This window comes from Geotrypetes seraphini, chromosome 2 (assembly GCF_902459505.1).
Source record: "Geotrypetes seraphini chromosome 2, aGeoSer1.1, whole genome shotgun sequence".
Taxonomy (NCBI): domain Eukaryota; kingdom Metazoa; phylum Chordata; class Amphibia; order Gymnophiona; family Dermophiidae; genus Geotrypetes; species Geotrypetes seraphini.
The window spans coordinates 319562820-319578364 of NC_047085.1; the positions used below are offsets into that span (position 1 = coordinate 319562820).

The following is a 15545-nucleotide window of genomic DNA, read 5'->3' on the forward strand; positions in this document are numbered from 1 at the left end:
AAGTATTTTAAACATGTTTCTATTGCTGAATTATCATTCGTGATAGCGAATTTTTTTGATCCAATTAGCCTGCACATAATGGAGGAACTACCATAGTGTTATTTTTAGCTTTGATGTTTGGATTGCAGATAATAATAATAAAAAAAAAGACATAGAGCAAATAAAATAGATTTATTATAATTATTTGTATAAATTTATATATTGCTTGTTTTGGACAATTAGCTAATCCAAGTGATTTTCAATGAAAATTACATAAAATCACAATAAGTTCAAAAACATTATTGAGATGTGTTGAACGCACACCTTAAAGTGTAGGGGAAGACAAAATACTGAAATTAGCAAGTTAATACTCCCTCCCCCCCCCCCCTTTTTACAAAACCATAGCACAGTTTTTAGAGCTGGCCACAGTGGTAACAGCTCCAATGCTCATAGAATCCCTATGAGCATCGGAGCTGTCACCGCTGCAGCTGGCACTAGAAACTGTGCTACAGTTTTGTAAAAGGGGGGGGGGGGGTCTGTTAGTAATACTCTTGATTTAAACATATATTGTTCCAAGACCTGGTCATATTTAACTGACTTTATGGTTGGCATGATGGCAAATCATTAACCAGTGTTTAAACCAGTGATGTACCAAGGGGGGGGGGGACGATCTGCCCCAGGTACAGACCATAAGGGGGTGCTCCTGGGGTGTCGTCATGGTCTGGGAACTTCACTGCTCTACCGGTGTCAGGCCTTCCTCTCTCCTGGTCCTACCTTCGCAAATATGGGAGGAAGGCCCTATGCCAGTAGCGAGTTAAGGCTGCCGACAATGAGAGAACGTTCTACTTCTTATAGCCTTTCTCTCAGCGTTGGCCCATCAGGCCCTGTTTTGTTTTGTTTTTTGTCCCACTGACAAACTGACCGAACTGCTGCACACTGACTTCTCCGTGCTTTCTGCTGCAGTCCAAGCCCAAGAGGAAATAGGAAGTTGTTTCATTGGGAGTGGAGCACAGTGGAAGGACCACATGGAGGAGGCTGTGGGCAGTGCTGTGGTAAGTTTGTCAGTGGGATGGGGAAGACAGGGCGACGTCTGACCGGTGCTAAAAGAAAGGGAAAGGCAAGGCATGCCGGCTGAGGAAGCCCTCTGGACCAGCTAGCTTTTTTTTTTTTGTAGCTTGGAGGAGGGGTTTAAAGAAGTTCCAGACTGAGGGTGGGGGAGGTGATATGAAGGGGAAGAACTTGTGGGAAACAGGAGATTTAGAAAGATTTGGAGCAAAGATCTGGAGGGAGACAAGAGAAAAGAAGTTGGACACAGGGTGGTGTGGAGGAAGAAAGAGCTACTTAAAGGGAGGACAGTTGGGAAGAGAAAGGTGGAGATGGTGGACCAGGGAGGGAGAGAGAGAGAGAGATAGGAGGGCAGTTAAGAGAAAAGGAGAGAAGATGGGTCTTAGGATGGGAGGGAGGGAGAAATGGTAGGTCTGGGGGAGGAAGGGAGAGAGATGCAGCATCTCTTTTATTCCTTCCATCTTATTCAGCATCAATGAGGTAGGGAAGATCAGAAATGAGAGGGAGAAATGTTGAACCATGGGGGAGGGGTGAAAGAGAAGAAGAAGAGATGGACCTACTGCCCATTGGAGTGCATGAAGGAAGAGAGGTGGAATAAGAAGATGCTAGTGGATGGGGAGGAAGGGACAGAGATATAGCCTGACAAGAGTGGAGAGAGGGATTCTGGAAATGATGGAGCCATGTGGAAGAGATCAAAAGGGGGATGACAAGAATATGAATGAAACAACAGTGAGAGAGAAGTGAGTACAGTGGTATAAATGTAGTAATGTGGAGTAGCAAGAAGGAAACGAGGATGGGAAAGGAGTGTGACAGGAAATTGGAGAGCTACAACATGAGAAATAGAGATGGAAAGTTGGAAGGTAGCTGAAAAGTAAAAAGAAGGGTGAACTTTGAGTGGATAGAGAGGCAGGAAAGAAAAAAAGGGCGAGAAGAGCTAAAAAGGAAACCAGTATATCAAAGACAGGTGTAGAGAGGGAATTAAACAAGACAGGAGAAAAGGCATATGGACAGCAGCCATTAGAAAGAGAATTATCAAAAGTCACAGGAAAGCAGAAGTGACAAAATGGGGCCAACATGATGGAAAAATAAAATATCCAGATAACAAAGGTAGAAAAAGTGTTTTATTTTAAATTTATTAACTGGAATATGTTAGCTTTGGGATATGTTTATCACAGATCTTTGTTTTGTGTTTAGTGGTTTAGGAGACAGATGATGGAGGAAGGGGGAGGATGGAGGGTGAGCCCAAAATGGATGACCACCAAATGTTCTCCCTGCCCTTCCCCATGCCTACTTGCCCCTTGCCCAAATGCAAAATATAAATAAGCAGATAGGGTATCCCAAAGCCCTGGCAGCTGAAGACCTCTTCCTTCAGTCCATTAGCCAGAACTCCCCAAGCTCTTTGTTCTTGTATTTCAATTGTATATGTTCATTATTACCTATTGTCTCATTTTAATGTTTGAACTGAGTTGTATTATTTTCTTGTTTTGACTAATATTATGTCAATACTATAAAATGAAAATAAAGAATTAAAAAAAAGAACTCCCCAAGCTCTACAGCTGGTGGCAGCTCGGAGACACTGCTGCTCACTGCAAAGCTTGGAGATTTCTGGCTGCCAGACCAGAGGAGATGGTCTTCAACTGGTAGCGCTTTGGGATCCCCACCAGTTACTTTGTAACTTCAGGTCGAAGCAGATCATGTTGTGATCGCCGTTTCCAAGCATCCCTTCTACTTCTACACCTTGTGCCGGTCCTCACAGTCCATTTAGAATTAAGTCCAAAATTGCATTTCCTCATGTATTTTCCTTGACAAGTTGTTCCAGGAAGCAATTGCCTACAGCATCCAGGAATTTAGTCTCCTTAGCGCAGCCGGAGGTGCCTAGGTTCCATTCTATCCACGGATAGTTGAAGTCACCCAAGATAACTACGTTGCCTTCCTTATAGTTGCGTTTAATCTCGTCCGTCATTTTTCCATCAATTTCTTCGGACTGCTCTGGGGGTCGGTAGTAGATGACGATCTTCATTTCCAGTCCATTTGTTCCTGGAATTTTGACCCTTAGAGACTCTAACTTATCCTTCTGTTGTGGCATGTTCTCTCCAAAAGATTCAATTCCTTCTTTTGACATATATGGCAATGCTCCCACTTTTTAAGCCACTCTGTCTCTGCGTTATAGTTTGTATCCCGGTAGCACAGTGTCCCAGACGTTTTCCTCAGTCCACCATGTTTCCGTGATGCCGATGATGTCCACGTTATCTTTTTGTGCCATAGCTTTTAATTCACCCATCTTATTCCTTAGGCTTCTTGCATACACTTGAGTTTGCGGCCTGTTCCTTTCTTGCATTTCCTTCCCTCTTGTGTCCTTTTCGATCTGTCTTGACTGTGATCCGGTGAGTCTTCCCCTCTATCTTCCTGCATAGTATCCTCCGGGTATACCGGTTCCTGAACCAGCGACTCTCTCTCTCAGTCGACTGTCGGCTTTCCCCTTCTTCCTAGTTTAAAAACTTATCAACTTCTCTCTTGATGTTGCTTGCAAGTAGCCTCATTCCGTCTCTGCTGAGGTGGAGTCCATACTTCCTGAATAGCTTGCTCTTCCCCCAGAATATCATCCAGTTGCGTACGAAGTGGAATCCTTTCTTACACCAGCGCCGCATCCACGTGTTGACTGCTTGCAGCTCCATCTGCCTCTTCTCATCAACCCTGGATACCGGCAGGATCTCCGAGAATGCTATCCTCTGTGTTCTGGTCTTCAGCTTCCTTCCTAGCATCTGGAACTGGTCCTTCAGTACTTCCCTTTTGTAGTTCCTGTTGTTCACATTGTTTGTCCCCGCATGGATCACCACCGCCGTATCTTCTTCTTCCACACTGTCGATGATCCTGCCTATGTGGCTCACTATGTTTTCTATCTTAGTTGAGGGGTGATGGACTCAAGAGTAATGTTAGGAAATTCTTCTTTCCAGAGAGGGCAGTTGATGCCTGGAATGCGCTACCGAGGGAGGTGGTGTAAAGGAAAACGGTGACAGAGTTCAAACAAACATGGGATGAACACAGAGGATCTCTAATCAGAAAATAATGGGTATATATTGAAGGAACCAAGGCCAGTACTGGGCAGACTTGCACAGTCTCTGTCCTGTATATGGCCATTCAGTTGAGGATGGACTGGAGAGGGCTTCAATGGCTGGGATGGGCTGGAGTGAGCTTTGACAAAAACTCCAGTAGATAGAACCTAAGCACACTACCGGGCAGAGCTCTGGGTTTCTAGCCAAGAAATATCTAAGAAAAAGGACCGTTTAAATTAAATGATTAATTTATAGAGCGTGTATGGTTGGGCAGACTGGATGGACTATTTGGGTCTTTATCTGCTGCCATTTAGTATGTTACTTTGTTCCTATACAAGAGAAGTTATTTTCTTTGAACCTTTTCTAGTGCCACTATATCTTTTTTGAGGTAAGGAGACCAGAACTGAGTGCAATACTCAAGGTGAGGTCACACCATTGAGCGATACAGAGGCATTATAACATTCTTAGTCTTGTTTACCATCCCTTCTCTAATAATTCCTAGCATCTTGTTTGCTTTTGTGGCCACCGCCTCACATTGGGTGGAAGGTTTCAGTGTATTATCCATGAAGACTAAAGTATGAGCCTCATTTTGTGTGATTAATTTTTTGGCCCATTTTGCTGGGCAATAATGAAAAAAGTAATCTAATTTGGGTAATTACATCCATATGTCTGAATTCAGCATCAGAAACAGTATAAATAAGCCAAATGTGAGCTTTCTACCTGTTTTGGTTTATGTACTGTAGATACTGAAAGTAGCCACTTTGGTTCCGGTTGCATGCAGACTGATAAGCGAACCCCTCACAATGGATGCTCTAGTTCAGGAACAAATGTCTAAAGGATCTATGGCAGGGCTGATGCTGTTTAACATATTCACCAATGAGCTGAAAAAGAGAGCAAAGAGTGAAATGGTAAAATTTGTAGAAGATGCAGAATTATCCAATGTGGTGAGAGCAAGTGGTAAAGAATTTCAGGGGAACCTTGTGAGAGTGGGTGTCTATGTAGCAGATGACATTTAATGAGAATGGATGCAATGCAGTGAACATAGAGGAAAAACCCAAACTGTAAGGATGCAGTGCTGGGTGCCATACTTGGAGTTGCTACATAACAGATAGATCCTGGAGCAATTAATTTAATGTGGTAGATCATTTTTTTAGTAGGACTGACGGAGATCCTTGAGACTGTAAAAATAATTAGTAGCTACTGCGGCTTTGTAAAAGGGGCCTTTAATTTAGTGTGTCTGTGGTTTCTATCTATGTTCTTCTCTGTTCTGCTCCCCAATCCACAGCACATAGATAGAGTCCCTGGTGGGGACACAGAGCAATCTCACTTACCTTCAGGCCTGTACAGACCTTTAGCAAACCTCCAAAGTAAACAGAAATACTCTGGAGTCTGGAACAGTTCATATAAAAAGACCTATTAAATGGGCACCCCCTAAACCAGTGGTATTCAACCTAGTCCTCAGGGACCACCTAACTAGTCGGGTTTTCAGGATATCCACAATGAATATGAATGAGGATATCCTGAAAACCCAAACTGGCCAGGTGGTCCCTGAGGACTGGGTTGAATACCACTGCCCTAAACAGAAAAAAAAAAATAACAGCAGCAAATAAAAACAGTCAAGCATATAAGCCCTGATTCTATAAAAAGCTCCTGCAGTTAGACACTTAGATCAGCATCCTTAGCCAATCTAGGCACCTAACTTACCCCTCCCCCCTCCTTTTATCAAGCTGCGCTGCCAAGCAGTGCAAGCTAAATGCCGAGCCGCCCATAGGAATAGAATGGGCTGCTCTGCATTTTTCTTGCGCTGTTAATTGAATAACGCCATTAAGATCATTTAAAAAAATAATAATAATTTTCAGGTAGGCATCTACATTGGTAAGTGCTATGTAGATGTCTATAATGAGATACCTACCTAAAAGGTAAACATGGCTAGGGGGTGGAGTTTGGGTATGGATAGAGTTAGAGGCCGGTATTTTATGCCAAGAAAAACCTGGCGTAATATACTGGCACCTAACTCGATTAGGCACCTCTAGGCATGATTCTTTAAGCGGCACCTAAGTTTGAATGACCTGCAGTAGATGCCATTTTCAAAGGGACCTATTGATTTAGGCATCGTTTATAGAATCAGGACCATAGTCCAAAAATAAAGTTAAGTAGTGGCAGTCTCTGGTTTCCTCATGGTTCAGGTGTTCGTCCTTTGTCCTCTTAAAATCTTTCCCCCAGCAGTTTCCTCCTTCTTTCTTTACTCATGGCTTCTTGGATCTGTACTGGTACTACTCAGATCATCAATAATTGGGATCCTCTCCTCAGGGCAGTTAAGTTATAAAAAAAAACCTTGCATGGAACAATCCCTGATTTACACTTGGAATGTAGTTAATAAAGCTATAGTGGTCTTGGTTCCACTATCTCGTCAATCCTTCCTCCATCGGAGGAACCTCACTATGAGGCATCCTCCTTTCTCTCCCTGGTCTCCTTTGAAAGAGGACAATAAGCCTCTCCTAATACTTTGAAATTCTCAGCTTAGTGTGTGGCATCAGCATGAAAAAAAAAATGCCAAATAGAATTCTGTAAATAATGGCATTGTGAAGGAATAGTGGAGAAATGATGAAAGCTGACAAATGTTCCTGATCAAACTTGTCAAATGCCAGCAGTTCTGCTCTGGAGAATTTGAAGAGAAAATCATACTTCTGAGGGAAAGTGATTGATTACAGTGGCGTGTTTCTTTTTAACAACCCAGACATATGAGGAGGATGCTACCAAAAAAAAAAAAGTTTTATTCATGGTCACTTTCAAAGGTTACTTTTTTTTAAGATTTGAAAATATATAACTGTTTTCTAATCTGGTGTTCATGAAACCCAACAGAAATTTCCTAGGATTAGTTTGACTGTGCTATGGCACATCTTCTTGTAAAGATATTTACAGGATAGAAAACCTCCTGGTGGTACAGCTAAGGTCTGGTCATTACTTTTTCTGTGCCTGTTTGCTGCAGCAAAGTCCAACATTTATTTTATATGAATGTGTAGGTGAGTTGTAAAGGTAGTCTTCTGTACGCAAAAACCAAGTTGTGAATGATTTGGGGGTTGCCACTTGCATGACAGGTTCTTACAGACTATTGGCAGGATGGTTTGCCATTGTTTAACCTAGAAAATTTTACCCTCCACCCCCCCTCCCCCCAGTCTAAGGTTGTGTACTAATTTACTGACTGCATGTGGATAAAGGAGAGCTGGCTAATATAGAGGGACTTTTTCAATATGTCTAAATCCGAGTTTAGATGTTTTGTGGAACGCACAAAAATCCCAGTACAAAACATGCTCATTTTCAAAACTGCTAAACATCTATCTTGTTTTTTTCAAAAATGGCCATTTTTCAGATGTTCTATCTTTTTGAACCATTTTTGAGAAAAACACATCCAAAAAACCACCCGCATAAAATGAGCCATTGGGATGTAGGAGGGGCCAACATTTTTAGTAGACTAGCCACATTGACATCCCAGCAGAGTAGTGGGGCACCTTAGAGTAGGTCCTGCAGTGAACTGCACATAAAAAGGCCCAGGTAGACATCTCACCCTAACTCCCTTACAGTGTATGGGGAGCCCTCCAAAACCCACCGGACCCAACTATACACCACACCAATAGCCCTTATACCTGCAACTGCCACTCACCTACATGTAGGATTTGCGTGGGTTGTGGAAGCCTCATATATTTCACTTTAAGTGTAGTAGTTAGACTGGGGTATGGACCTGTGTCCCCAACTCTATGGTTGACTAGACAGCCCACTAGGCTCCTCCAGAAACCTGCTTGCTGCTCTAATAGGACTGTCTATAACATCTGAAGCTAGCATACAGGCAGGTATGTACTGTTTCATTACATCTTTGGGGTTGGGAGGAGGTCAGTGACCACAGGGAGAGTGTTGGGGGGTCATGCCTGCATACCTCCTGTGGTCATATGGTCAAGTTGGACACCTTTTTTGGCACTTATTTATTTTTTGGCACTTATTTATTATTAAAACAGATCTAGTACCAAATGTCCAAATTGTGCCCTGGGCGTTAGGGTTGTCCAGGAAAACCTAAAGTTGGAAAAACACTGTGAATTGAAGTTTTTACTGTGAATTTGATTGTGCTTGATCAGATAATAATTTTTTTAAAAACTTTTTAAAGCTCATCCTGGGGTCACTCAGAACCATTGATTACATAAAGCTCTGTTTTTCATAAAATTTGCTATTTTTGCTTAATGGAATAAATTTCTTGGTATTATAGCTGTCAACTTGTATGTTTTCACACTCAGCAATGATACATTGTTAAAAAGACATTTTGGCCCTCTTTTACTAAGCCACAGTTTCTACTATGGCCCAGAGCGCTAAATGCTTTGATGCTGCTCCGATGCTCATAGGAATTCCTTGAACATCAGAGTAGCGTCGGCGCATTTAGCGCTCTGGGCTACCACGGCTTAGTAAAAAGGAAGGGTGTGGGGGGTTATGCAAAACATCTAGCAGTATTTTATTAAATGAACCTTTAATATCTGCACTTTATTGTGGAAAATAACAGAAATTTAACATACTTCGCTAATAGCTAAAAATGTACAGTTCGGCAAACAATTTTGTTAGGGCAAGCCGGCTTTCAAGCAGATAAACCGAAGCACGTCACTGGGAGACTTGGTTAGACCTGAATCACATTTCCTGTTTCATGCTCTTAGTATTACCAATGAATAGGTTGGCAAAGCCAGTGGACATGTGGTTTGAAGACCCAAACTTTCATACTGCTGGAACAGTTTGTCAACACAGTGACGGCCTCTTTTAAAAAGCCGCACTAGTGGCTGCCGCCCCGAAGCCCTTTAAATCTCTTTGTAAAAGAAACCGTGAAGGTGGCTAATGACACAGCCGAATGATAACTGACTTTGTCACTGGCATCACCACAGACCCAGTGCAGTGTGAGGCCTTGTTGCAAGGAGTTGAACAGCATCACAACCTTTATTCTGACTATCTCAAAAAAGACATTGAATACTTGTTTGGAATGCCATTGGTAGATGACTACACCAAAGTGTACTTATTTAGCTATTAGCGAATTATGTTAAAGTTCTGTTATTTTCCACAATAAAGTACAAATGTTGAAGGTTTGTTAAATAAAATACTGCTAGATGTTGTGCATAAAATGCCTCTTTATCAATGTATCATTACTGAATGTGGAAACACAAAAGTTATAGCTATAATACCAAGAAATTTGCTCCATTAAGCAAAAATAATAGCAAATTTTAAGAAAAACTGAACTTTATGTAATTAGTGGCTTTCAGCAACCCCAGGATGAATGAGCCTTTAAAAAATGTTTAAAAATTATTTTCTAATCAAGCACAATCAAATTCATGGGAAAAAATCTTCAGTTCGCACAGTTTTTCCAACTTTAGGTTTCTTTGGGCAACCCTACTGGATGTATTCTTAAATGTTTGATTATGACAGATATAAGCCCACCCTAGTCCCACCCACACCATGGCGCTACCACACTCCCTTGAGATTTAGACAAACTACTGATCAACAACATAGATATCCAGCTGGAAAATAGGTTTTGAAAATAGCAAATTGGAAGGATTTGGCAGGAAAAACATCCACCTGCCCCTTTATGCCACTATTTGTATGTTTTTCTTTTTTGAAAATGAGCTCCATAGTGTATCTAGATTTTCAAAAAAATTTTGACAAATTTCCTAATCAGAGATTCCTGAGAGAGTAAGCAGTGTTTTGTTGTGGATTAGGAATTGGTTATTGGACAGAAAACAGAGGGTAGAGTTAAATAGCCATTTTGCTCAATGGAGGAGGGTGAACAGTTGAGTGTCGCAGGAATCTATACTGGGTCCAGTGCTCTTTAACAAATTTATAAATGATCTGGAAATTAGAATTACAAGTGAGGTGATTAAGGCCCCCTTTTATGAAGCTAAGCTAAGGGTTTTTTTTATTGCGAGTCTCTGCGGTAAAAGCTCCGATTCTCATGGGAATTCCTATGAGCATCAGAGCTTTTACCGCAGTGGCCAGCGATTAAAAAAAAGACCCCTAACGTAGCTTGATAAAAGGGGGCCTAAATTTGCAGCTGGCCCTAAACTGTTCAAAGTTCTTAAAATGCAGATTATGAAAAATTGCAGAAAGATCGGGAATCCAAATGGCAGATGAAATTTAGTGCAAATAAAAGCAAAGTGATGTACCACCCTTTCATCTAGCACAGGGGTCTCAAAGTCCCTCCTTAAGGGCCGCAATCCAGTCGGGTTTTCAGGATTTCCCCAATGAATATGCATGAGATCTATGTGCATGCACTGCTTTCAATGCTGAAAACCCTGAAAACCCGACTGGATTGCGGCCCTCAAGGAGGGACTTTGAGATCCCTGATCTAGCATGTCCCTTTTTTTTCTCCCCGTCCTTTCATTCAACATCTTTTGTCTGCTCCTTTTCTATCCAATGTGTCACCTTTTTCTCTCCTCACCTTTCTATTTAGCATATCCCCTTCCCTCTCCCTCATCCTTTCATCCAGTGTCTCCCTTCTCTTCCCATCCTTCCATCCAGTGTCCCCACTCTATCCTTTTTTGATTCAGGGTTCCCTTTTTCTCTACCATCCTTCCATTTAGCAAGACCCCCTCTCCCCCCCCCTCCCATCTTTCTGTAACCATTCAAAAAAATAAATTTTAAAACCACCTGGGGTCTCTGGCTGGAGGGGCTGGAGGCTTCATCGTGGTCCTGTTGTGGCCCATAGATAGGCATAATGTGGCGCTGCTACTCTGGGCCGGCAGGACCACGGTAACAGGAGGTAGGCAAATCAGTGCTGTGGGTTAAGTGACTTGCCCAGAGTCACAGGGAGCAAGCTGGGTTCTACATGTAGATGCCTTTAAAATCTTCACAGTTGCAATTATAGAGTGGTTATCAGGTGTTAAGAGTCATGCTGGTTGGCACATCCTTGCTGGTTGGCACATCCTTGCTCTGTGCCTATTTACACATTGCAGATGTTGCATTATAATGTCTGCCCCACCTCTGCTCAGAAGATGCTGGTCTCTGGTATCATCTGGGGGCACACATGAGGTCTGGTCTGTGCCACATTAGGAACTGGGTCTGCTATCTCTCTCTTAATTGTTCTGCTCCTGCAGTGTCGATAACACTGTGATCTTTCCATTTCAGCATTCAGACCCTGAATTGATCCAGAATGAAGATGAAATATCAGACATTGAGGAACAGGAAGAAGATGAACTGGGAGTGCTGGAGGATCAACGCAGTATCATTCTTCATCTCATCTCACAGCTCAAGCTTGGCATGGACCTCACCAAGGTAGGCCCAGTTCAGATCCTGCTTTTAATTGTTTGAATTAACTGTCCCCAGAACGTTCCATTTCTCCAGTGATCTTCTGCCGCCTTCCTTTCCTGCTATTCCAATGAAACAGCGTACTTCCCTCTCATATACTGGCTGGCCAGGAGCCCCTCTTCCTATACAGATACAAGATTTGGTGTGGGCCTTTGTAGTTTGACAAAAAGAAGAGCAGACCAGATTGATATAAACTTTGTAGAATTTATTAGGTGTGAGTTGATAGGAACACAAAATACTCTCTACCAGCCCTATTAATTCACTGCTAATAAATTCTACAAGGCATATATCAATCTGGCCTGCTCTTCTTTTTTTCTGTGTTGGATTTTACAGATCTTGTGGACTGTTTGCCTATTTGCTTTTGGGACCTTTGTAGTTTGGGTCAGTATCCTGTTTGTGGGCAGGAAAACGCTTCCGTTTCTCTTTCAAGCTGGTTAACAGATATTGCTCTGAAGGTATTAGTTTACCAGCAGGCCCGCATAAATCGCGTATCTGTGGCTAACCGCCAATGTTTAATGCAGTTTAACTGGTTAGTGTCACTGAATATTCGCAGATAGCATCTGTGCAGAAACTGGCTAAATTGTGGGCATTTTTTGGGGTGGAGTTGGCACTTACATGGTTAAGTGCAGATATTCAGCCCTTGACTCTGTAAGATAACCACTTAAATTGGGCTGCATAAATAGCAGTCTTATCTCTAAGAGTGGATCAGCTTACACAGTCAAGGGCTGAATATTACACTTAACTGCATAAGATTTAGCGGCCAACCTAAAACTGGATGTTCAATGCCGGTGCCTGGATGTGAGCCGGCATTGAATATCTGAGAATACAGCTGGCAGTGAACATAAAAAGGCAGATCTCCACTGGTTGAATATTGGCCAGAGGGCGCCTAGGCTAAGAAGTCACATAGGCACATATGGTCCACCTGTTTCATAAAGGGAACATTTGTGCCTGTATATGTTTTATAAACTATCCTTCCTGAGAACTTTCACACACAGTTACACCTGCCGTGAAGCAGCCACATCATTTCCCCATACATGTAGCACTTATGGTAAATAAGGTACCACATACACTCCAACCCTGCTATGCGTTGTTGGCATGTATTTTTAGAAAATGAGTCAAAATGTTGTGTGATTGTAGCACCGAGATACTCCCCTCTTCAAACCCAGCATGCACCCAAAAAGAGGGAGAAAAAGCCTCAGGCTAATGTGGCAGTATAGGCGGGATTGCTACAGAGTTATACTTAAAAGATGGATTCTCAAAGGAGGGAGGGTTCTTGAGTGGGTAGACTTTTGGGCCACCGGCCCTTTTCTGCCGTCATACTCTATGTTTCTCTATAGAACCAAAAAGTACAAATCAAAACTGCTTTTGATACTTTCACTGGCTTTTTCTCCCTCTTTTGGGGTGCATGCTGGGTTTGAAGAGGGGGGTACCTCGGTGCCATGATCACACAACATTTTGACTCATATGAACATATTATATGTTGTGCGTCCTCGTATAATGTATTTTTATATGCAGTTTTGTACAATAAGTGGCTGTTTCATATGTTTAAGCTTACCTCTTGAGTGACTAGCCCCAGAGGCTGCTTTCTTCCCAGGGATTATGGGTGTTCTCTTGGCTTTGCTAGAGTGCCCCTAGCATCTACATATGTAAATTACAGAGGCAGTTAAATATGGATTGGGATGAATCACTGCGGCCATTTTATTGCAGGAAGGTTCAGCATGGCTGCGATGAATCATCCCATTACAGGGACAGAGATGCCCCAGCCGTTCGATGAGCAGCTAAAAGCTCTGGCGGCAGCTTCTCCCCTCAGGACCCAGGCTCCCCGCCAGTCACTGCCACCTGCTTCCCGGCCTTGCCCTGCGGTCTGCTGCTCTGGGGATCGACGCTTGGAGGTCTAATTTTGGGGGAGGGGGGTCCATTGCCTCTTCCAAATGCCAAATTGGCTTCATCGTGGCCTTTTCATCATGCTGAAAAGGCCACGATGAAGCGGCTGTGATGAATCATCCTAGACCTGTTAAATGTACTTTCAGTACCTCTACAGTGCTAACTGGACATATTCAGCGGCATTTAACTGGATAGTGCCGCTAAAAATGTCTGGTTAGTGCTCAACCTGAAACCAGCTATTATGGGGGCTTTCCAGGGTGGAGTCATCAGTTTGTTGGCTAAGTTCAATATTTAGTACTTAACTGGCAATATAGCAGCACAGAGGCATAATAAGGGGGAGGCAGGGGGTGGATGGCGCCGACTTGACATGAGTGCTGGCATCTCTCCCTCCCTCTCTGTACCTCTTGTACTTGTCACCAGCAGCGAGCAGTGTCTCCCCCCTGCTGCTCGTGCCAGCCTCAGTCCTCCCTTTAATGTCACTTCTTGTTCACGAGACCAGGAAGTGATAGGCTCAGCCGACACAGTAGCGGGTAGGAAAACCTGCTCACTGCCAGTGGCAACTACAAGAGGTACAGAGGGGAGGTACAGAGGGGAGGGGTGCATTAAAGAGACCGCCCATTGCCCTTTATGCCTCTGTAACCACATAAATAAGACTGTATAAAAGGCAGTCATATCGTTGTGGTTCTTCATATCCAGTTAAATGCTGAATATCGCACTTAACTGGCTAGGTTTTTGCTTTTCTGGTATACCCAGAAATTCAATACCAGATCACGAACAGGTCCTGAATTTCGAAGGTTAACACCGGTGGCTGCATATCTACCCCTGAGTTTGTAAAACAAAAGAACAATATGAAATAAAGTTTCCTCTCCCATCACATCTTTGTCACAAGTCAGTGCTGAGCAGAATTTATGGCCTGGGAGTAGAGGTCTGCATGGGAATGTGGATCACGGGAATCCCGCGGGTCTCGCGGGGTTCCCGCAGGAATCCCCCCTAACCCACGGAACTTTCACGGGGACCCCCCCTCTGGCCCACGGGACTCCCACGGGGACCCCACTCTAGCCAACAGGACTCCCACGGGGATGGAAGTCTTTGGAAGCAGGGTTCGTCCATATAATATAATGTACACGTCAGCCTTAGTAAAAGAGGGGGGTTTATAAGTTAATTACCTGAACAGAAAACAAAAATGGGTTCCACCAAAGAGATTCCACAAGGAAAACAGTAGCACAAACACAAAAGAAATTGTGGAATTGATGATCCTGTCAGAAGTAATTGCTGTTTTTATTTGGACGGGGGGGGGGGGGGTTGGGGATGGAGGTAATTCCTTGCGGGGATGGGTGGGGACGTAGAGGATCCTGACGGGGACGGGTGGGAACGGAGAGGATCCTGATGGGGACGGGTGGGGTCGGAGAGGATCCTGGCGGGGACGGGTGGGATTTCTGTCCCCGTTCAACTCTCTACCTGGGAGGAGTCATAATGTGAACATTTCTGCTGTAAGCCCTAAAACTAGACTCCAGCCACCATCTCATTTCACATAGAATACCTCCTCTTGTCTTTGAAGGAATGGGGCGGAGATGAAAGGGTTCACAGATAAGACAAATTTTAGTTCCAGAAAATCTGGTAACCCTATCCAATCTGCTTGTTCTAAACGTTAAATGTGCCAATATCAATATTCTAAAATGCAACCTAAATGCCTAATTTCCTTATTCTTTATAGGCTCCTAATTCATGTCCTCAGGGTGGCTAAATGGAAGCATTAGTTAGTTAGTTAAAAGGTTTCTATACCGCGTAAAACCTACATGGTTTACATACCAACATACATAAAAGTGTAAACATTATAAACATTTCTATTCCGAAACAATTCTCTCCTCTTCAGAATCACCCTTCAGCACTACAAAATGTCACATCATATGACTGAGTTTCCAAATAACTGAGCACTTAAAATATCTCATTGCATAAAAACATTCACAAACAACTGTGTTTTTAATAGTTTTTTAAAACCCAGCCTGACTGCACATAACTGCAGGGATTTTGGCAAGGTGCGGCAAAGCTTCAGTCCCCCCTCCCCCCAGACAGCAAAGCATCACCAATCCTTGAATGGGTGATCATTCTCTTACTACCCAAACTCAATTTCATCGTATTTACTGACCTTAAACTCCTTCTAGGTTAATAAATTTCAAACCATCCTTGCAATATTATAGGCAATACATGATAGAACACCTGGTGTATTATTGACAGAATTTTG

At 43.0% G+C, this 15545-nt stretch overlaps 1 protein-coding gene across 2 annotated transcripts in view; it reads left to right on the forward strand.

Annotated features, from left to right (window-relative positions):
• OSBPL10 (oxysterol binding protein like 10) overlaps positions 1-15545 on the forward strand; it is a 365516-nt gene that overhangs the window by 287087 nt on the left and 62884 nt on the right. For both annotated transcript variants that reach the window (XM_033930110.1, XM_033930109.1), the window contains exon 7: positions 11241-11387. In XM_033930110.1, coding sequence (XP_033786001.1) covers positions 11241-11387 — 147 coding nt within the window. The remainder of the gene's footprint in view (positions 1-11240; positions 11388-15545) is intronic.